This window comes from Geotrypetes seraphini, chromosome 5 (genome assembly GCF_902459505.1).
Source record: "Geotrypetes seraphini chromosome 5, aGeoSer1.1, whole genome shotgun sequence".
NCBI classification, from domain to species: Eukaryota; Metazoa; Chordata; class Amphibia; order Gymnophiona; family Dermophiidae; genus Geotrypetes; species Geotrypetes seraphini.
Genome location: NC_047088.1, coordinates 16,872,129 through 16,894,461, shown reverse-complemented (window position 1 = coordinate 16,894,461; position 22,333 = coordinate 16,872,129). Strand labels below are relative to the sequence as shown.

General features: G+C 43.3%; 1 protein-coding gene and 1 non-coding gene across 2 annotated transcripts in view; both read left to right on the top strand.

The window, feature by feature from the left end:
• Positions 1-365: 365 nt before the first annotated feature.
• Positions 366-475, top strand: TRNAL-CAA. The gene is made up of 2 exons: positions 366-403; positions 430-475. It is a non-coding gene; the product is annotated as a tRNA-Leu (tRNA).
• Positions 476-4,595: 4,120 nt separating this feature from the next.
• The window catches only part of MAGT1 (magnesium transporter 1), a 39,074-nt gene continuing 21,336 nt past the window's right edge, over positions 4,596-22,333 (top strand). Inside the window, exons 1-4 of the mRNA XM_033946193.1 lie at positions 4,596-4,802; positions 6,311-6,480; positions 7,331-7,448; positions 12,753-12,893. Coding sequence (XP_033802084.1) covers positions 4,719-4,802; positions 6,311-6,480; positions 7,331-7,448; positions 12,753-12,893 — 513 coding nt within the window. The 5' untranslated portion in view covers positions 4,596-4,718. The remainder of the gene's footprint in view (positions 4,803-6,310; positions 6,481-7,330; positions 7,449-12,752; positions 12,894-22,333) is intronic.

Genomic DNA, 22,333 nt, shown 5'->3' with positions numbered 1-22,333 from the left:
ACTTGTAGTTCTTCATCATAGGTCTTTTTGACATCGTAGCTGAAAGTTGTAATGGTAAATTTTTCCAAACGCGATGAATTATGACGTTTTTCGATCAACCGGATACATTTATTTAATCAGAATGGTTTTTTGGTCAGGGTATATTGTACTTTTGCGCAATCAAGTAGGAGCCAAATAGGAGCGATTCTTTAGCCTTGGAATAAGCCGCCTGATAACAGCGTTTGGGAGAGCGAAAAGCAGACTATGCTTGTAAGGAAATGTAGACGTAAATTATTCAAAAAACAAACAAACATGGTAATAAAACCAGCCAGCATACCCAATTTAAAATCTTTAGGTAGACAGATTGAAACCATTTGCTCATCAGTGTCAGGATGGCCGAGTGGTCTAAGGCGCCAGACTCAAGGAATAAACTCCTTCCCCTGTAGGGTGTTCTGGTCTCCGAATGGAGGCGTGGGTTCGAATCCCACTTCTGACACGTCTCATTTTTTATATTTTACGTAAATGTTTGATGCTTACAATATTCTTACATTGTTTATTTTTTTTATTTTAACATGTTTCTAATCTGCATTTTAAAGCATTTTTACCTAACTATCGCCTTGCACTATCTATACCTAATAAGAGAGGGAAGCTACGTTAAAACACAATACAGGTACTTGAACGCTTTCATCTGAAAGCAGATTTGTTACCACAGCAGCTACACTGGGTAGAAAACGTTTTTCAATATTGCTTGTTTTTCATTTAAAGCAACAGTTCTACTAATTACAAAACTAATTTTTTGCAAATGATTACAAGCAGAGATAGTAATGTTGCAACTCTTATATATATATATATACTTCCCCCCTCCCCATTCGCGATTTCCACACTCGTGGTTTCGCAAATTCGCAATTTATTTTGGGCGGGGGCCCATATTTTATCACATTCCCACCTCTCTCCAGCCTTTCTCCCGGCATCCCGAGAGCCTACAGGAACTCACGGCAGTCATTTCCTATTGGTGATCTGCACGGGGCAGGAGCGTAGGAAGATCGCTCCTGCCCCGAAAGCCTGCTACACCACCAGGTAAGGCCGGGATGCCAGTGGGGAAGGCAGGAGGGAGGCGGGGGTGGGTCAGAGCCGGACGAGAAGATATTTGCGGTTTTTCTCAATTTGCAGTCTGGCTCTGCCCCTATCCCCCGCGAATACTGAGGGAGAAGTGTAAAGTGTATTCCTTTATTCATAACACAAATCCAAGGGCTCCTTTTACTAAGGTGCGCTAGCGTTTTTAGTGCACGCAGGAAATTACCATGCACTACACTTCTAGAACTAAAGCTAGCTCAATGCTGGCATTAAGGTCTAGCGCGCCTGGCAATGTAGCCACACTATTCCGTGCGTTAAAGCCCTAACATGGCTTAGTAAAAGGAGCCCCAAGTTTTCCCAACCCATAACATACCAATCACAGAGGATCAACTTTTGAACTACACAGCAGCAGTGGCATTGAATTTAATAATACAGAGCTGTACTGTGTCATAATTACAGAAGTACAGTCTTCAACATTTCTCCATGTTACTATACAAGTCTATTCTATCGTATTATAGAAAATATTGTGAATTTTGTGCAGACTCCCACAGCCTAAAGTATTTGTGATCAAGGTCTGGGGTTCAAGTTTCAAGTTTATTAACTTTTTAATATACCGACCATCAACAAGTATCTGGCCGGTTAACAATAAAATTTTAAAAAAGAGAAAATAATAGATATTTTAAAATGATGAAAGTGAACATCAATGACATTAACTGGACAAACTTGAAAGTGAAGGTAAAAGGGAAAGGAGGGGAAAAGTTACATATTTTGAGAAGAGAAGGAGAAAGTGGGAGTAGGGTAAAACATATGGATGGGGTCGCTTTTTTAAAGCGGTTGGTTGAATAAGAGAGGAACAGAAAAGAAAAAGAGAGCGAAAAGAAGGACAAAATAGAAAAATAAAAAAAAAAATTTCTACATCACAGGCAATGGGCATGGAATGTTGCTACTATCTAAGTTTCTGCAAAGTATATGTGATCTGGATTGTCCATTGTTGGAAGCAGGATACTGGTCTACACATACCATTGTCTGACCCAGTATGGCTTTCCTTATGCTCTTATTGTAACCCTGGTCCCATGCACACGGTCCTGGATGCCAGCTAAGCTTTTTGGGTTGAGCATCTAGACCAGGATCTACATAAATGTATTAAATCTGTTGAGGTGGGCACAAGCCGGGCTAAATCCCGTTAGCCGGGGGAGGGGAATTTGCCACCACCTTTCTGCTTTCTCCAATATAGTCTAATCACAAAAAAATTCTACATACCCTATACTTTTTATAAAAATACTTAAATTTTATTTAAAAAAAACTGGTCCAACAAATTACAACATTCACTGTAGGATAAAAAAAAAGTCTTCAAAGACTCCAGCTAATCCAGAATACTGCAGCCAAGTTGATCTTTGCAAAATGCAAGTCTGACCATGTCTCCCCACTCCTAGCCAAACTTCACTGGCTCCCAGTGATTTCCAGAATCCATTTCAAATGCTCATGCCTGGCTTTTAAGATCATTCACGGCATCCTTCCTCCCTAATCCCACTATTTTATAACTCCTCGAGTCCTGACTCTACCAGACCCGCCCAAAGGTATAAACCAGCGGTCTCAAACACGCGGGCCGCGGGCCGCATGTGGCTCTCCAGGTTTTATTTGCAGCCCGCGGTCTGGAGGCATCATTTTCTTCCTTTTGGAGCAGCAGCCGGCTCGTTCATTCAAAGCCGCGGGTTGGCGGCTCCTTGCGCTATCCACTCCTGCATTGGAAGCCTCTCTGATGTCACAACATCAGAGAGGCTTCAGACGCAGGCGCGGATCTCACAAGGAGCCGTCACCCGCGGCTTTGAACGAATGAGCCGGCCAGACACGCTGCTGCTCCAGTGGCGTACCAAGGGGGGGGGGGGTGTCCAGTGTTCTCTTCCCTGCAGGGCCGACCAACTCTGGCGGCCCGACATCAATTCTGATGTCGAGAGGACGTTCTGGCTAGCCAATCGTTGCCTGGCTGCTCGGAACATCCTTTCCGACATTAGAATTGACATCGGGCAGTGAGAGTTGGTCGTCCCCGTGCAGAAGAGAAACAGGAAGATGGCCTGTTCCCGATAGCAGCAGCAGCAGCAGCCTATTCCGTGGTGGCGGTGGCATGGGGGAGGGCAGGAAGGAAGGAAGAAAGAAAGAAGGTGGGGTGGGGACAGGGAGCCAGAAAAAAAAGCAAAAAATGGGGCACAGAGGAAGGAAGGAAGAAAGAAAGAAGGAGGGGGGACAGGGAACCAGAAACAAAGCAAAATATGGGGCACGGAATCAGAGAAAGACAGACATAGAGAAAGAAAGAAAAAGTTGGGGGAGGGAATGAGGTCTGGAGGAGAGGAAGCATACAGGAGGCTGAAAGAAGGGAAGAAGTATTGGATGCACAGTCAGAAGAATAAAGAGCAACCAGAGATTGATGAAATTACCAAACAAAGGTAGGAAAATGATTTTTTCAATTTAGTGATTGAAATGTGCCAGTTTTGAGAAAGAAAAGATATTGAACTTTAAATGTGAGTGCTGCAGAAAAAAATAGAGTACTTGGAGGGCCGCAGAAAAAATAGTTTATGTCTTATTAAAGAAATGATAATTTTGCATGAAGTAAAACTCTTTATAGTTTATATATCTTTCCTTTTAACTGTTAAAGGAAAGTTTTATAAACTATAAAGAGTTTTACCTCATGCAAAATTGTCATTTCTTTAATAAGACATTAACTATTTTTTCTGCGGCCCTCCAAGTACCTACAAATCCAAAATGTGGCCCCGCAAAGGGTTTGAGTTTGAGACCACTGGTATAAACTATCCTTCCCCTCTCTACACGGTATTCGCTATGCAGGCAAACTGGGAAAATCCCTTCTCTTCAGAATCATAGGTCTTAGGAACGACCTTACTATCCCGCTGCGGAACCTGTGCTCCCTCCAATTATTCCGCAAGCAAGTGAAAACCTGGCTTTTCACTAAAATGTAATTCTATCCCCCCTTACTCTTCTCTTCTATATATAAGTTCATGTAAACCTTTTTTTTCCCTTCTCTTCCTATATTTTAAGTTCTTGTAAACCGTGCGTGGAGATGATGCGGTATATAAACTTAAGGTTTAGTTTAGTTTAGATAAATATAGGCATAAATCACAGTAGTTACAATTTTCCAGTCCATCTCAACTTCTTGTAGTCCTCCCCTTTGTCCAATAACATCAACCCATGCCACCTAACATTCCCCCTCCAGCACCGACGTTCAACTGAGTGAGTTTCTGGAGTGTCCACCTTTTGCATCCGTAACTGACCACTGAGAAAATGAATGCATGGCCGTTTGCAGTGTTACCTCCTTGCCTTTCATTACCCCCCAGCAAGCAACACTGACAGATCCTGCTGTCCAGCTAAGTAACTTTACTAACCCGCTTGCCCCACCCATCAACTCGACTCCTCCTGCTCGCCGGAGAAACGGACCAATGGAACAGCAGCAGCACGCGCCCATTTTGATTGGTTGATAAGACGGAAGCGAGCCGACTCCGAGGCGCGTCGGGCTGGGGCAGCTACGTCACCACCCAGGAAGCGACCCGAGAACTTTGCGGCCGCTCAGGAAAGGCTCGTCATCTGAGCGTGACGTCACGGCCCTGTGGGCGCCTTTCCCGTTTTCCCGTGCGCGCGAGGGAGGGGGGTGAGGGGCGATGACTGGGCCGCGGGTGCTTCCTGTTCTTTTGGTGGTTTTGGTGATGTGCGGAATGCCCTCCCTCGGGCAGAAGAAGAAGGAGGTAATGGGGGGGGGTAGGGAAGGGAAGGAGTTTGAAAACTTGTGTGCGGTGCGCGCGGAACCGATTCTGTGGTAGGCTGGGCCCGGAGAGATGGACTAAGGCAGAGGTAGGGAACTCCGGTCCTCGAGATCCGTATTCCAGTCGGGTTTTCAGGATTTCCCCAATGAATATGCATGAGATCTATTTGCATACACTGCTTCAATGCATATTCATTGGGGAAATCCTGAAAACCCGACTGGATTGCGGTCCTCAAGGAGGGACTTTGAGATCCCTTAGTCCAGGGGTAGGGAACTCCGGTCCTTGAGAGCCCATATTTCAGTCGGGTTTTCAGGATTTCCCCAATGAATATGCATTGAAGCAGTGTATGCAAATAGTCTCATGCATATTCATTGGGGAAATCCTGAAAACCCGACTGGAATACTCCCAGGACTAAGGGATCTCAAAGTCCCTCCTTGAGGACCGCAATCCAGTCGGGTTTTCAGGATTTCCCCAATGAATATGCATTGAAAGCAGTGCATGCACATAGATCTCATGCATATTCATTGGGGAAATCCTGAAAACCCGACTGGATTGCGGCCCTCAAGGAGGGACTTTGAGATCCCTGGAACGAAGTCTGGTTTTCTCCCTTGTTCTTTCACTTCTGTTGAGCGAATGGAAGTCAGGCTTTGAGTTTGTGGAAAACCCAACCTAAAATGCATTGATGATGTCGACACCTGGATGCGAGAAAGGAGTGTGTCTTTGAGGGGACGTGTTATGTGTCCTCAAAAAGAAAACTCCTACCTCGTTTCCCTTGCCATGCTCGCCTGCTTAATTCATTGCAGTGGTGGTTCTCGGCTGAAGACACTAGTTTCTTTTGGCATTATTCAGTCATGGGTACTAAAGTCTGGTATCTGCAGCATCTCCAGTCAACCTAGGGGATGGAAGATATGAAAGAGGTGTTTAAAATGAGTGTTGCTGAGTTTGCCATTCAGCCTTTTTATAAATTTCAGATAGTAAAAGATGAGTTGGCCCATTCTGTCCTCCCAGTTAGATTGCACTACAAGGCAAGGGCATATGTGTATATATATATATATATATATAATCAGTTGCCATCTGTAGAACTGTACCTCACCATTTAGCAATAAAACTAAATAATGCATAGGCATTTATTTCATATGCTCAGCTTTTTTTAATGTTTTTGTAGCTGGTGTGTGTGTGTTTTTTTAGTAGCAGAACATCAGGTAGCGGTGACAGTTCTATAGCACACCATTGTGCTGGTTTGCTGTGTGGGAAATGCTGAATTAAACACCTACTGTTTTAACCAGTTAGGAGAGATTTGGCTTGGTCAGTGTTTCATCCTGTGGCACTCCCCTCCAAAGATCTCCAAAGTCTGTGAGATTGGAGAGAAATTCAGTGTTGTCAAGACAGGTTGCATTGGTTAAAGTCATGTTTTCCATTCTTGGTCTATACATTTTGGTGAATGTAATGTGTTTATATAATTGCAGATATTTATTGTTTTGACTTTATAGATGGTTTTATCAGAAAAAGTTGGTCAGCTGATGGACTGGGCCAGCAAGCGAGCTGTTATTCGAATGAATGGTGACAAATTCCGTCGTCTGGTGAAGGCTCCCCCAAGGAATTATTCTGTTATTGTAATGTTTACTGCTTTACAGGCTCAGAGACAGTGTATGGTGTGCAAGTAAGTGCTTTATCTTTAATACTTTCATCTTCAATATACTATTATCAGGATTTATGTGAACTATCTTTCATTAGTGAACAGAAGCAAAACAAACTACAGTTGACTGCAGACACAGAACAAAGATATCAACGTTGCCAAAATTGTTGACGTTCAATATACAAGGGGCTTTCAATAATTTATCTACCTTAGTAGGAAAGAAAAGTTTTCAAAAATGTTTTTGTTTTATTTTTTTTTTCAGTATAGTCCCCTGATAGCTCCATACACTTCATTCACTTTTCCTGCAAAGGGGACTGGTGGAGTAGTGTGGCGGATGCTGGGTGGACTTTTACGCCTGTGTTCCATGTGTGGCAATGTAGATCAGGAACAAGAATGCACACTTTTGCTACATTCATATATCTAGAGTACAAGTCTTGGCTGTCTCAGGGGAGAGGGCAATAACATCTAATAGTGGAACTTTGTAAATAAAATGGAACTTAGCAATTAAAATGAATAATTACTGGATTATTGGTTTAACATTGCCTCAGAAATGAATGTGACCATTGGGCAGATTGGATGACCACACAGATCTTTATCTGACGCCATTTACTATGCATGATACAGGGCAGGGTTACCATAGAGACTGTAAGCATACAAGCACTCATTCTGCACCCAGCACAGTGTTCCTGCTGGCTGCAGTCATTGCACCAAGCCCATTTCATATCTCAAGAATACCACCTGCAAGTTGCACACGAGTGGTATCCTTCAGGCTTGGGCAGTACACCTGGCTATGCTATGTTAATGATATAAAGCTTAACGTAATTGATATGTATCTGTTGTCATTAGTATGCCTTTGTGTTATGTGTGCTAACAGACAAGCAGATGAAGAATACCAGATCCTGGCAAACTCATGGCGATATTCCAGTGCATTTACCAACCGGGTATTTTTTGCCATGGTGGATTTTGATGAGGGGACAGATGTATTTCAGATGGTAAGATTCGGTTCCCTTTAGTTCTTCCCAGTTGTAGGGTTCCTTTTACAAAGCTGCGATTGCTGCTGCGGTAATCACTCCGACGCCCATTTAATGGGCTTTGGAGTGTTTGCCACACAGCAGCTGCTACTGTGGCTTTGTAAAAGGAGGATTAATTGGATTGAATTTGTTGCTTAAGAGAGTGGGTCTTCTAATGGTTGAAATAAAGGACTAGGGCGCAGGAGACCTGAATTTAGATCCAGCTTCTCCCACAGACGTTCAGATCAGTGTTCCCGCTAAGCTGCGTTGACGTGCGCACGCGCACAAAATATTACCTCGCAGCGCACATGTTTCTCGTCACAGCGCACACAGTGTAGAGCACAGTTCTTCAACCGCCGGTCCGCAAACAAAATCTTGCCGGTCCGCGAAGGATTCGGTCCCCGCCGCAACGAAAGGCCGGCGTCAGCTGACTTGCAACTTCCTGTTGCAGTCGCTGTGCCGGGACTCCTGCCTTCCACCGCGTTTGCCTCCTGCCTTGTCTCCGCACCTCCAGACCAGCAGCGGCAGCTGTGTATGCTTTTAACTTCGGCACAGAGCTGCCCCTAATCAATAGTTTAGCGCGGTTTCATAAGGCAGCCTCGGGGCCTTTGCTAGGCCGGCCCACATCGCATCATCGAAGCGGGCCGGCTATCAAAGGCCCCGAGGCTGCCTCATGAAACCGCGCTAAACTATTGATTAGGGGCAGCTCTGTGCCGAAGTTAAAAGCATACAGAGCTGCCGCTGCTGGTCTGAACTCTTGGGCCGCTGAAGGAGGGCAAAAAGCAGCTGTCCTGGAGGTTTCCCTTCCTCTCGCCTTTACAGGTTCCTTTTTTCCACCTTTTTTTTTTTCCTTCAAACGGCAACGGGCCCCAGCATCGACATCAATCAAGTAAGTTCCACTGTCAATCAAGCGGTTCTGCTCGGCCAAAGCTTCCCCTGTGACATGAGCCACCCTCAGGGGAAAGAAAGTGACCCACAAAGGTGAGGGGAAGGGGGGCAGATGATGGAAGTTGGGGGGGGGGGAGAGAGAGAGAGAGAGAAGGGGCAGATGATGGAATGGAGGAGATGAGAGAGAGAGAGAAGGGGACAGATGATGGAAGTGAGAAGAAGGGAGAGAGAGCAGAAGGCAGATGGATGTCAGTTGAGAAGGGAGAGCAGATGCTGAATGGAAGTGGGGAAAGAACACATACTGGATGGAAGGAGGAGATAAATAAAGGGGGAAGAAAATAGTAAGATAATGGAGGGGTGAGGGAAAGGGGTGACAAGCTGTGTGTAGACACAGTGAAAAGAGGGAAACGGGACTAAATAGTAAGAAAGAATTTAATTTAGATGGAGGCAGAAAATAGAGAAGGAAGACCAGAGAAGAAAAGGGAAGAGAGAGCAGAGAATGATCAGATCTGAGTGGAGGAAATGAGAAGAGAGATATGCTAAAAACCACAGGGGGGAGGGAAGGATAGAGATGCCAGACCATGAGGGGAACAGAAGGAAGATGATGGATGCTAGACCAAATTGGGGGGTGGGGGGGGGCAGGAGGAGAGATGGCAGGGAAAGACAGACAGTGAATGGAAGGGGCAGATGCTGGACTGAAGAGACAGAGAAGGTTATCATGCTGCTGTACCGGGCCATGGTACGCCCTCACCTGGAGTACTGCGTCCAGCACTGGTACTTTAAGAAGGACACGGTACTACTCGAAAGGATCCAGAGAAGAGCAACTAAAATGGTTAAGGGGCTGGAGGAGTTGCCGTACAGCGAAAGATTAGAGAAACTGGGCCTCTTCTCCCTTGAGCAGAGGAGATTGAGAGGGGACATGATAGAAACATTCAAGGTACTGAAGGGAATAGACTTAGTAGCTAAGGCAGGGAGAACGAGAGGGCACTCTCTAAAGTTGAAAGGGGATAGATTCCATACAAACGTAAGGAAGTTCTGTGGTAGAAAGCAACATATTTATTTGGCTCATAACTTGCTGGCGCCCGATATTTTTAGCTCACAGTGAAAAAAGTTTGCTCACAACACCCGCCCGCTTAGAGGGAACACTGGTTCAGATTATAAATTTTTGGGGGCAAGGAGTCATTGCATGTAGTTTAAAAGCAGACTGCAAACCCACCTTTTTGATATAGCCTTCAATCCTTAACCCTACTCCTCTGCCCTCTAACCCAACCAGCTGATTAACCGTTCCCTATAACTGTATCCATGACATCCTGTTTGTCTAGATTGTAAGCTCTTTTGAACAGGGACTGTTTTCTTCTTTGTGACTCTGTGCAGCGCTGCATGCGTCTGGTAGCGCTATAGAAATAATTAAGAGCAGCAGTAGTAGTAGTAATTTATATAAAGTGCTCAGGTTGAAATAATAATAGGCTTGGAAATTTATGTTTAAATGTTTCCCCAAGTGTTTCTTATTAAAATACAGTTCCATGTACCATTCCAAAGAGACACTAGCTTTCTGGGTAATTGGAAAGAGATTTCTAAATTGCAACAGAAAACAAAGTGGAGTACTAAACTGATTAGGTAGAGAGATTTTAAGTGGCCTGTTTCACTACATGTATAGATACTTATTTTTATAGTACTATTTGGAAATATGCAGTGATCGATAGTGGTGATAAGTTTTCAGGTACAATACGACCTGTCTAGAAAGCTTACAATCTAAGTGGGTACCTGGGGCAATAGGAGATGAAGGGACCTTTTTACTAAAGCTTAGCACACACTAAATGCTAAGCAGTCCATGAGTTTAAACTGATTTCTTAGCATTTAGTATGCACTAATTCTGTTAACACATGCTAAATTTTAGTAAAAGGTACTACTACTATTTATTATTCCTATGGCACTGCCAGATGCACTCAGCGCTATACATTAAACAAGCAAGAAATGGTCCCTGCTAGAAAGAGCTTACAATCTAATTACAACAGACACTCAGGACACAGGGTGGATCAATAATATATACTGTTCCATAAAGGGATGAAGAGGTAGAGAGTGTAGGGGCTGCAGAAGAAATGAGAAACAGATACACAGTGTATTACAAGTTGGAAGGGTTAGAACCTAAACACAGCTTTGAAAAAGTGAGCTTTGAGCTTGGATTTCACTTATCTAAGGTCACAAGGAGTGTCCCTGGCAAAATCAGGATTTGAACCCTAGCTTATTTGGTTCTCAACTCATTGCTATACTCCATAGGCCACTCCTACTACCTTTAGTCTCCATTTAGCAAGCTGATAAGATCAGCTACATCAGGCTTTTAATTCATGCTCACTTGTGCACTGCCCTGTTTTCTTCCATAGCTTTATATAATGTTTAGGCAGAAAATATGCTTGCCTAGAGTAGAACAGAGTGTATTTGCAGAGTTCTGAGTGCCATGTTGCAGGCCTCTCTCTGGGCTTCAGTAGCAATAGGTTGAACACTGCACCATCACCACTTCTCCAAGAAGACATTAGTATATTGTATAGTTTTCCATTTCATAAGCTGTTATATGTTTACCTTTTTAAAATACTAAGAAAAGAACTTTAAAAAAAGAGCTTTCCCTTGGAAGGCTGTATACTCCCATATACTCTTCAGGAAACAACTTAGCCTAAATGACTTTTGTGTCAACAATGTGTGGCGGTGGCCAAAAAAGCAAACAGTATGCTAGGAATTATTAATAAAGGGATAGTTAATAATAATAATAATAATAATAATAACTTTATTTTTCTATACCGCCATAGTCAGGCGACTTCTAGGTGGTTTACATTGTAAGAAGGCTGGACATTCAGCGAATAACAAAAGGTCTTAATACAATACAATAAGTCTACTTACAATACCGAACAATGAGTCTAAGACTAAGACTAAGAATGTTATAATGCCCTTGTATTGCTCTTTGGTGTGACCTCACTTGGAGTATTGCATTCAGTTCTGGTCTCTTTATCTCAAGAAAGATATAGCATCACTAGAAAAAGTTCAAAGAAGAGCGATCAAGATGAAAGGGGATAGAACTTCTCTCATATAAGGAAAGACTAAAGGTTAGGGCTCTTCAGCTTGGAAAAGAGACAGCTGAGGGGGAGATATGATTGAAGTCTACAAAATCCCGAGTGAAATAGAATGGGTACAAGTGGATCAATTTTTCACTCTTGTCATAAATTACAAAGACTAGGGGCCACTGAAAGTTATAGGGAAATACTTTTAAAACCAATAGGAGGAAATATTTTTTCACTTGGAGAATAGTTAAGCTCTGGAATGAATGCCTAAGGTTGTGGTAAAAGTGGATATTGTAGCTGGTTTTAAGAAAGGTTGGGAAAATTTTCCTGGAGGAAAAATCCATAGTCTATTATTGAGAGAGTTATTTATTTAAAATATTTTTAATCCGCCTTTATTCAAGGCGGCTTACAAGTTTCCATACACAATAAAATTGCAAAGTAAAAAGACATACATTTAAGTAGAGTAAAATACAGTTACAGTAATCTTATTTGCATTGTCACAATATGAATGCATTCAAACTGTTCTTGAATACCATTGGTCTTCACTTTAATAAACCATTTACCTGTTCAAACCACTGTTATGTATTCACTTAAAAAAAAAGCTTGAACAAATAGCTTGATGGACCATTGGTCTGACCCAGTAAGGCTATTCTTATGTTCTTATGTTAATGCTGTTTTAAATATTTTTTTGGGAGGGAGTGGGGGGTATTGATCTAGCTGTGTAGCTTGACCACATCATTGCTTACTGTGGAATGAGAGATCTGGAGTTGTGACTCATCATTTGTTGGACAGAAAGTCTCACTTTTGTTAACAGAAGAATAGCCTTACTGGATCAGACCAATGGTCCATCAAGTCCAGTAACCTGTTCTCACGGTAGCCAATCCTGGTCCCTAGTACCTGGCCAAAAACCCAAGAAGTAGAAACATTCCATGCTACCGATCCAGGGCAAGCAGTGGCTTGCCCCATGTGTTTCTCAATAATATATGGACTTTTCCTACAGGAACTTGTCCAAACCTTTCTTAAAACCGCTCTTACCACAATCTCTGTTTTTGATTTATTAACCTATCGCCATTTTTTAATTTTAATTTTTCTTAATTTGAGCATAACCACCATCTGATATACAGTTTTCAGTATTAACCTTTGTTTCTGTGCATTCAAGTGTCTACCACACTACTTCATCAACTGGAGGCAGGCCTTAGATGTGCTGCGGAGGTGGTATGATCTCTTTTGGGAGAGGGTGGGTGGAGATGGTTACAAAATTTCTTTCTTGTTTAGATCTTTTGATACTGTAATGAAAAACCCTTGTATGATTTTTTTTTAAATGCTTTTTTTAATGTTTTTATTCTAGTTAAACATGAATTCAGCTCCAACTTTCATGCATTTCCCTGCAAAGGGGAAACCCAAAAGGGTGGACACGTATGAGCTGCAGTTGCGAGGTTTTGCTGCAGAGCAGCTGGCCCGCTGGATAGCAGATAGGACAGATGTCCATGTAAGTACCATGCAGTAATAGCATCCTATTTGCTACAGTGGAACTTTTCATAGTTGAGTCAGGGTTGAGGACACTCTAGTAGATTTACTCACTGTTGTGTCCTTTAGAACTTTATCTATTCATTTAGCAATGCTAAGACAGCACAATTTAAATTGAGATTCCTTTTTAAAAATAGCAATACTAAATGTAATTTTTCTTCTTTCATTTATAATGATATATATTTTTTTTATACCCAGTGAGACATTTTTCTTTTTCATTTTTCACCTGCTCCTGCAATAGGGGACTTTTTCATACGGTTCATAGACAAAACCGCGGAAGACAAAGGCGTGCGCCGACAACTGAGCGCAAGATGGAGGCGCGCGCCGAAGAAAATGACAGTTTTTAGGGGCTCCGACGGGGGTTTTTGTTGGGGAGCCCCCCCCACTTTACTTAATACAGATCGCGGCGGCGTTGTGAGTGGTTTGGGGGTTTTAACCCCCTCAATATACTGTAAACTTAACTTTTTCCCTGTTTTTAGGGAAAAAGTGAAGTTTTCAGTAAAATGTGCGGGGTTACAACCCCCCAAACCCCCCACAATGCAGCGCAATCTGTATAAAGTAAAGTGTGGGGGTTCCCCCCAACACTCTCCCCGTCGGAGCCCCTAAAAACAGTTATTTTCTTCGGTGTGCGCCTCCGCGCTGCGCTCAGTTGTCGGCACGCGCCTTTGTCTTCCGCGGTTTTGACCTGACACCGTTTCATACATCCATGGACAATGTCACTACTACTAATGCATCTATTTGGTTAATCACCCTTTTCCATTCTGTGATGATGTATTTCAGAAGTATTCTAGTTTTGCCTTAGCCCAAGGGATAGAATTGAGCCTAGTAAGAATTTGCCTGCCTGTGTATATGTTAACTACTGCATCAACTGTTTGCAGGTTGACGATTTTGGATGATGTGCCATGTTATAACTTTTTAAAAATGTATTTTATTTCTAATATTTGGATATTCATCTATTATAATGGTGCTGCTCTAATGGTCTTGCAGCCACAACCTTACGTTCACAACTGCAATGCCACCAAGGTACATCATAATGACACCAATGTATGCCTGTCAGGTCATGACCCCATGTGGAGTCACAAACCATAGTTTGGGAAGTACTGTACTATAGAAAACATTGAGGGGAGGTAGAATTAGAAACTGAATAAATAAAAACAGCAGCAAAGAGGTAGTGAAGCATAACAAAATAGGCAATGAATTGCCCAACCACAAATTGTCTATGGCCTAAATTCACTAACAATAGCGACTCAATCGCTGATGGCTGTTTTTATGGCTAATTTTCCAATAGCGATTCATTCACTATTAAGTTTGCATGCAAATGATTTGCATGCAAACCCACTGACTCAATTGCTCAGCGAGCAATTGAGACATGTGCAGAGCCCTATTCCTGCTGTCAGGGCTTCTGCTGTTTTTTTTATTTTCATTATTTTTTTATGGCACAGATATTTTGTGTGTATTACACATGCAAAATATCTGCCCAATGAAAGAAAAAAACCTCCCAACACAGCGCCCCCTCCCTCCCTGAACCAAAAAAAAAAAGGGCAGGAGGGATGCCCACTCCCTCCTGTCATCGCCCCCCCTCCCCCCGGTGTACTTAAGTCTGGAGCCGGAGGGGTGCTCAGTCAGTCCCTCCTGCTCTGCCAATGACCGCTGTCAGCAGTGCGGGCCTCAGGCCCCTCCCCGGTGCCAAGGTGCCCTTGTCAGGGGCCTGAGGCAATCGGGGACTTCCTTAGGGAGGAGCCTGAGGAAGTCCCTGATTGGCCAAAATGCATCTATACACAGTGTCCAGGTGGGAGAATTACAGAGGGAATGATAAGACAGATATTGGTGCTAGAAGGTGGGTTGGAGTTTGGAACTAAAAGCAACTTCTAAGAAGTGGGCTTGAATCTGGATTTGAACACTGCTAGAGATGGAGCTTGACATACTGAGTTAGGCAGTTTATTCCAGGCATACAGTGCAGCAAAGTAGAAAGGATGGAGTCTGGAGTTGGCTGTAGAGGAGAAGGGTACAGATAAGAGACTTACTTGATGAGCGGAGTGCCTGGGGGAGAGATGAGAGATACTGAGGAGTTGCGGAGCAAATACACTTGTAGGTCATTAAGAGGAGTTTGAACTGTATGTGGAAATGGATAGAGAGCCAATGAAGTGACTTAAGGAGAGGGGCAATGTGGCCATAGGGACATTAGTGAAATATGAGGTGTGTAGCAGAGTTCTGAACAGATTGAAGGGGAAAGAGACGGTTTAGCGGAAGAAATCCTCCCTGTTTACCATTATTTTCCCTCATCCCTTATACTTCCTCTACCCCATTATAGCTAAATTCCCTTCTCCTTTTTGACATAAATGGTTTTGAAATGGATGCATTCTTTTCTGTTAAATTTTGTAGTTCTTTTCCAACTCTGATTGATTGATTTTATATTAGAATTGTGAACCACTTTGATCTGCGAGATAGCAAAAATAGTATAGAAAATCAATAAACTATAATTTTATCAACATCCAAAGCAGACACTGATATCATGGATTATAGGGAAGACTATAACACTGAAATAGGCTTATACCTGATCAATAAAGCAGTCAAATATTGCAGACAACCCTTCTGTAAACATGTAAGATCACTCAGAATTGGCAAAATATGATTATTCTTGGGTCTTTGATCCACAAGTGCTGCTGTACTTTGAAGTAGCTGCAGTCATTTAAGGCTAGCTCCAGGCAAGGCATGATGCAATAAATTACAGTAATCAGTCCTACAGACTATTAGATCGTTGTAAGGATCAATTAAGGTTATGATTGCTGGAGCTGCATTAAACAGAATGAGGCTTGCACCACTAATGCATCTTGTCTGATTGTTGTCTGATATCACCCCATAACTGTCTGTATCTGAATTGTCACTCTAAAAGCATTAGGGAATTATAATAATGGTCTGTCTTTTTGACTGAACCAGAACAACGCAAGATTCAATTTTAGATATCTGTGTTCCAATGAGTTTGGGACTGTGTCTAAGCAACTGTTTGTATTTGCTATATGTGAAACTTGGTCTATCCCAATGTAAGCTAATTGTGTACAAAGAAATAGTATACATTGCCATGTCCACATCCACCAAAGAGCCAGGTATAGATTGAGATATTTGGCAAAGCAGGGGATGGGCTTCTAATTAATCATGCTTCTAATGGACTAAATGGTTCCTTCCACTAAGAAAAGAAGCAAACCACGTCGCTATCACATCTGCCAGCCCATCCTCAGGTCAAGTATTTTGAACATGATAGTAATAACATAACAATTGCCATACTGGGATGGACTGAAGGTCCATAAAGCCCAGTATCCTGTTTCTAACAATGGCCAACCTAGGTCCCAAGTAGTTTCAAGTTTATTAGGTTTTTATATACCGCCTATCAAGGTTATCTAAGTGGTTTTACAATCAGGTACTCAAGCATTTTCCCTATCTGTCCTGGTGGGCTCACAATCTAGCTAATGTACATGGGGCTGTGGAGGATTGAGTGACTTGCCCAGGGTCACAAGCAGTGTTCCCTCTAAGCGGGCGGGTGTTGTGAGCAAACTTTTTTCACTGTGAGCTAAAAATATCGGGCGCCAGCAAGTTATGAGCCAAATAAATATGTTGCTTTCTACCACAGAACTTCCTTACGTTTGTATGGAATCTATCCCCTTTCAACTTTAGAGAGTGCCCTCTCGTTCTCCCTGCCTTAGCTACTAAGTCTATTCCCTTCAGTACCTTGAATGTTTCTATCATGTCCCCTCTCAATCTCCTCTGCTCAAGGGAGAAGAGGCCCAGTTTCTCTAATCTTTCGCTGTACGGCAACTCCTCCAGCCCCTTAACCATTTTAGTTGCTCTTCTCTGGATCCTTTCGAGTAGTACCGTGTCCTTCTTAAAGTACCAGTGCTGGACGCAGTACTCCAGGTGAGGGCGTACCATGGCCCGGTACAGCAGCATGATAACCTTCTCTGTCTCTTCAGTCCAGCATCTGCCCCTTCCATTCACTGTCTGTCTTTCCCTGCCATCTCTCCTCCTGCCCCCCCCCACCCCCCAATTTGGTCTAGCATCCATCATCTTCCTTCTGTTCCCCTCATGGTCTGGCATCTCTATCCTTCCCTCCCCCCTGTGGTTTTTAGCATATCTCTCTTCTCATTTCCTCCACTCAGATCTGATCATTCTCTGCTCTCTCTTCCCTTTTCTTCTCTGGTCTTCCTTCTCTATTTTCTGCCTCCATCTAAATTAAATTCTTTCTTACTATTTAGTCCCGTTTCCCTCTTTTCACTGTGTCTACACACAGCTTGTCACCCCTTTCCCTCACCCCTCCATTATCTTACTATTTTCTTCCCCCTTTATTTATCTCCTCCTTCCATCCAGTATGTGTTCTTTCCCCACTTCCATTCAGCATCTGCTCTCCCTTCTCAACTGACATCCATCTGCCTTCTGCTCTCTCTCCCTTCTTCTCACTTCCATCATCTGTCCCCTTCTCTCTCTCTCTCATCTCCTCCATTCCATCATCTGCCCCTTCTCTCTCTCTCTCTCTCCCCCCCCCCCCAACTTCCATCATCTGCCCCCCTTCCCCTCACCTTTGTGGGTCACTTTCTTTCCCCTGAGGGTGGCTCATGTCACAGGGGAAGCTTTGGCCGAGCAGAACCGCTTGATTGACAGTGGAACTTACTTGATTGATGTCGATGCTGGGGCCCGTTGCCGTTTGAAGGAAAAAAAAAAAGGTGGAAAAAAGGAACCTGTAAAGGCGAGAGGAAGGGAAACCTCCAGGACAGCTGCTTTTTGCCCTCCTTCAGCGGCCCAAGAGTTCAGACCAGCAGCGGCAGCTCTGTATGCTTTTAACTTCGGCACAGAGCTGCCCCTAATCAATAGTTTAGCGCGGTTTCATGAGGCAGCCTCGGGGCCTTTGATAGCCGGCCCGCTTCGATGATGCGATGTGGGCCGGCCTAGCAAAGGCCCCGAGGCTGCCTTATGAAACCGCGCTAAACTATTGATTAGGGGCAGCTCTGTGCCGAAGTTAAAAGCATACACAGCTGCCGCTGCTGGTCTGGAGGTGCGGAGACAAGGCAGGAGGCAAACGCGGTGGAAGGCAGGAGTCCCGGCACAGCGACTGCAACAGGAAGTTGCAAGTCAGCTGACGCCGGCCTTTCGTTGCGGCGGGGACCGAATCCTTCGCGGACCGGCAAGATTTTGTTTGCGGACCGGCGGTTGAAGAACTGTGCTCTACACTGTGTGCGCTGTGACGAGAAACATGTGCGCTGCGAGGTAATATTTTGTGCGCGTGCGCACGTCAACGCAGCTTAGCGGGAACACTGGTCACAAGGAGCAGCGCGGGGTTTGAACCCACAACCCCAGGGTGCTGAGGCTGTAGCTCCAACCACTGCGCCACTCCAGAGATTGTGATGCCATAATGCCTCATTCCACCAATGCCTAACTCATCAGTGATGTCACAACAGCTTGATTGTCCTATACACTTCTCCCTCCGTATTCGTGGTGGATATATTCCAGCTATAGCCGCGAATATGGAAAAACCGCAAATAACTATTGTATATGTTGTTCGCATTTTTTTGTAAAAGATAGCATGGAAGCAGAGTGAATATTGGTAAAAGTTAAACTTTTTTTACATTATAGCAAAAGGAAAGGAACTTTAATAATGACGTGCACGCTGTGAACCAGTGATTTTCAGGGTGAAAGTTTTGAGACTTCGATTTTGTAGGAAAAAGCATGGAAGCAGAGTGCATGTTGGTAAACACTAAACTTTTTTTTACAGTACAGCAAAAGTAAAGGAACTTTAATCATGATGTAATTTTGGGGGGTGAAGTCACCCGATGAAAAATCGCGAATATGTGAAACCGCAAGTGCCTAAATCGTGAATACGGAGGGAGAAGTGCACTTGGCTCACATAAGAACATAAGAGTTGCCAAACTGGGATCAAGCCCAGTATCCTGTTTCCCAAGTACCTAGCTAGATCCCAAGTAGTAAAACAGATTTTATGCTGCTTATCCTGGGAATAAGCACTGGATTTCCCCAAGCCATCTTAATAATGGCCTATGGACTTCTCTTTTAGGAAATTATCCAAACCTTTTTTAAAGCCCGCTAAGCTAACTGATTTCACATTAAGTGGGATAAAAATAAGGAGCATTAAATAGCTAGGTCAAGGAGAATCAGGAGGATCTTTCACTTAAATGTACCTGCATCTTAACATTATGCAGTAAACTCAAGAGGTACAATGTACTTCATGATGTTTATGAAACCCAGGTTGTGTCAAGATCGGTCATAACACTCTTTATTTTTGATAACTGTTTAGAAATGGAAGATTTCAGTACTGGGTGGTAATGCTTCAAATGTTTTGGATCTAGCCCTCCATCCGACAGAAGCTTTTCTAAAGAATTGAGCCAGCTCTCCCTGCTCTAAAGTGAGAGTAACAATCTGAACTAGATCTGAATAAACCTCATAACAAAACAACTTTAATAACTTGTGATGGGGGCTGTCTTGACACTTGTCATATTCCTTAAAAATATAATGATGTAACCAACCAAAAATTAAATAAAATATCTCCAAGGAACATCCTAAGAGTTCTGAACATTGTGCAGCTTTAAAGAAAAAGAAGGCATAATTTAGCAAATCATATTCCCAAGCACATCAGCAAAACTTGAATCTGATCAGAACCATTCATTGATCACATTGATGAACAGGAGGGTGACCTTTATGTATGTCCCTGGGAACTAGACTTTAGGTGAAGTATGTGCCCTATCAGTAAGGAAGACAGAATGAGAAAATTAGGGAGTCAGGATGGGCAAAGTTTGCCCAAGAACACAAGCAATTAGAAGCAGTGCAACTAGAAATTAGAAAGTTACTGAATATATAGAAACACAAGTGTAGAATTGTACTTCAAAGAGATAAAACTGTATAAATATGTATGCCTTTGTGCTATAGGAAACTTCCTAGAGTGCTCTTCCAAAGCTGTGTGCATCTATAATTTGTAATGGTAAACTGCAGACTGACATTTCTGTTTTATTTAGCTGGTTTAGGACTAACCAACTAATAAAGAACTCAAATAACTCGCTTTAAGAATTTTTCCTTAAATCTTTGTTTCTTCAATATGTTTAAATCTGTTTATTGAAAATTTTTCAAACAACCATCATTCTCAATACAAAGCCAACAGACATAGTGTACAGAACATCAGTGAACTTACCCATAATCCCAGCCACCCCCCTCCATATCCCAATAAAATAAATCCACTCTCTAACTTAGGGTACCATGCTCAGATGCCAAGACAGGCCAGAGTGCTATGGTACAATCGTAACCGGAAATAAAGCATAGGATACAATCACATAGTCTACTACCCGGAGCAGAATGCCCAGTCTTCATGTACCCCACCAAACCCTCAAAATGATAAAAACCATGAGTGAAATCCAAGAAAATACAGAATTTAGACCAACAATGAGAGCAATGATTGATCTCAGATCTTATTGTTAACTGCAGTAAATCCTTGTTGACAATTATGGGGTATAAGAATCTGTACTTGGTATGGTATAATATAGTAAAATCACTGAATTCTAAAGAGGAGGATGGTAGAGGTGGACAAGGAGATTAGGCAGTTGACTAAAACGAGAGGTTATCAGAGTAAAACCCTAATTGATTGTGTATTTTTACGGGGTGGTATGGGAGATAGAGTTAATGGGGTAGACTTTTATAATGAATAATTGTTGGTTTACTGGATTTATACTGTATAAATAACTTTTCATTCCACAAGAAAAGCTAGGAGATGATCTAGAACAGGGGTGCCCAAAAGGTCGATTGTGATCGACCGGTAGATCGTGAAGGCAACGCGAGTCGATCGTGTTGCCTTCGCGTTCTACTTGCTTCCCGACTCAGAAGCGTCGAGCCGACCAACTTTCCCCACCCGACGTCAATTCTGACGTCGGAGAGGAAGTTCCAGTCCAGCCAATCGCTGCCTAACTGGCCCGTAACTTCCTCTCCGACTTCAGAAATTATGTCGGGGAGAGGAAATCTGGTCTGCCCAATGCTTCTGTGTGGGGAAGCAAGGAGAGCTTGGGGCGGCGGTGGTTTGGAGGCCTGTTCCCCGATGGTGGCGGCAGTGGCTTGGGAGCAGGCAGGGAGACAGAAAGAAGGGGGAGCAGGGAGACAGGCAGGAAGACAGAAAGAAAGGGGGCATGGAGAGAGAAAGACAGACAAAAAGAAAGGGGAGGGGGGCAGGGAGAGAAGAAGAAAAAGTTGGCGGAGGGAATGAGGTCTGGAAGCATACAGCAGGCTGAATGAAGGGAAGAAATATTGGATGCACAGTCAGAAGAAGAAAGTGCAACCAGAGACTCATGAAATCACCAGACAACAAAGGAAGGAAAAATGATTTTATTTTAAATTTAGTGATTAAAATGTATCTGTTTTGAGAATTTATAACTGCTGTTTATATTTTGCACTATGGCCCCCTTTTACTAAACCGCAATAGGGGTTTTTAGCGCAGGGAGCCTATGAGCGTCGGGAGCAGCGCGGGGCATTCAGCGCAGCTCCCTGTGCTAAAAACCACTATCGCGGTTTAGTAAAAAAGGGAGGGGATATATTTGTGTATTTTTGTATGGTTGTTCCTGAGGTAACATTGCATAAAGTCATCTGCCTTGACCTCTTTGAAAACCCGCAGAATATAAATGATGATTAACATTTTCTCTGCGTACAGTATGCTTTGTGTTTTTTAAAATTTTATTGTTGGTAGATCATTTTGACTTGGTCATTTTAAAAGTAGCTTGCAAGCCCAAAAAGTATGGGCAGCCGTTTGCAGTAGTCTGAATGCCACCAGGGAGAAACATAAGAATTGCCGCTGCTGGGTCAGACCAGTGGTCCATCATGCCCAGCAGTCCGCTCACGCGGGTCATTAGTATGGGCAGACTAGATGGGCTGACTAGATGGGCTGTGGCCCTTTTCTGCCGTCAGTTTCTATGTTTATGTTTCTATGTTAACTGAGACTAGCCCTATCAGTGTACGTCCTTGTTCAGCAGGAACTTGTCTAACTTTATCTTGAATCCCGGGAGGGTGTTTTCCCCTATGACAGACTCTGGAAGAGCGTTCCAGTTTTCTACCACTCTCTGGGTGAAGGAGAACTTCCTTACGTTTGTACGGAATCTATCCCCTTTCAACTTTAGAGAATGCCCTCTTGTTCTCCCTTCCTTGGAGAGGGTGAACAACCTGTCCTTATCTACTAAGTCTATCCCCTTCAGTACCTTGAATGTTTCGATCATGTCCCCTCTCAATCTCTTCTGTTCAAGGGAGAAGAGGCCTAGTTTCTCTAATCTTTAGCTGTACGGCAGCTCCTCCAACTCCTTAACCATCTTAGTCGCTCTTCTCTGGACCCTTTTGAGTAGTACCGTGTCGTTCTTCATGTACGGTGACCAGTGCTGG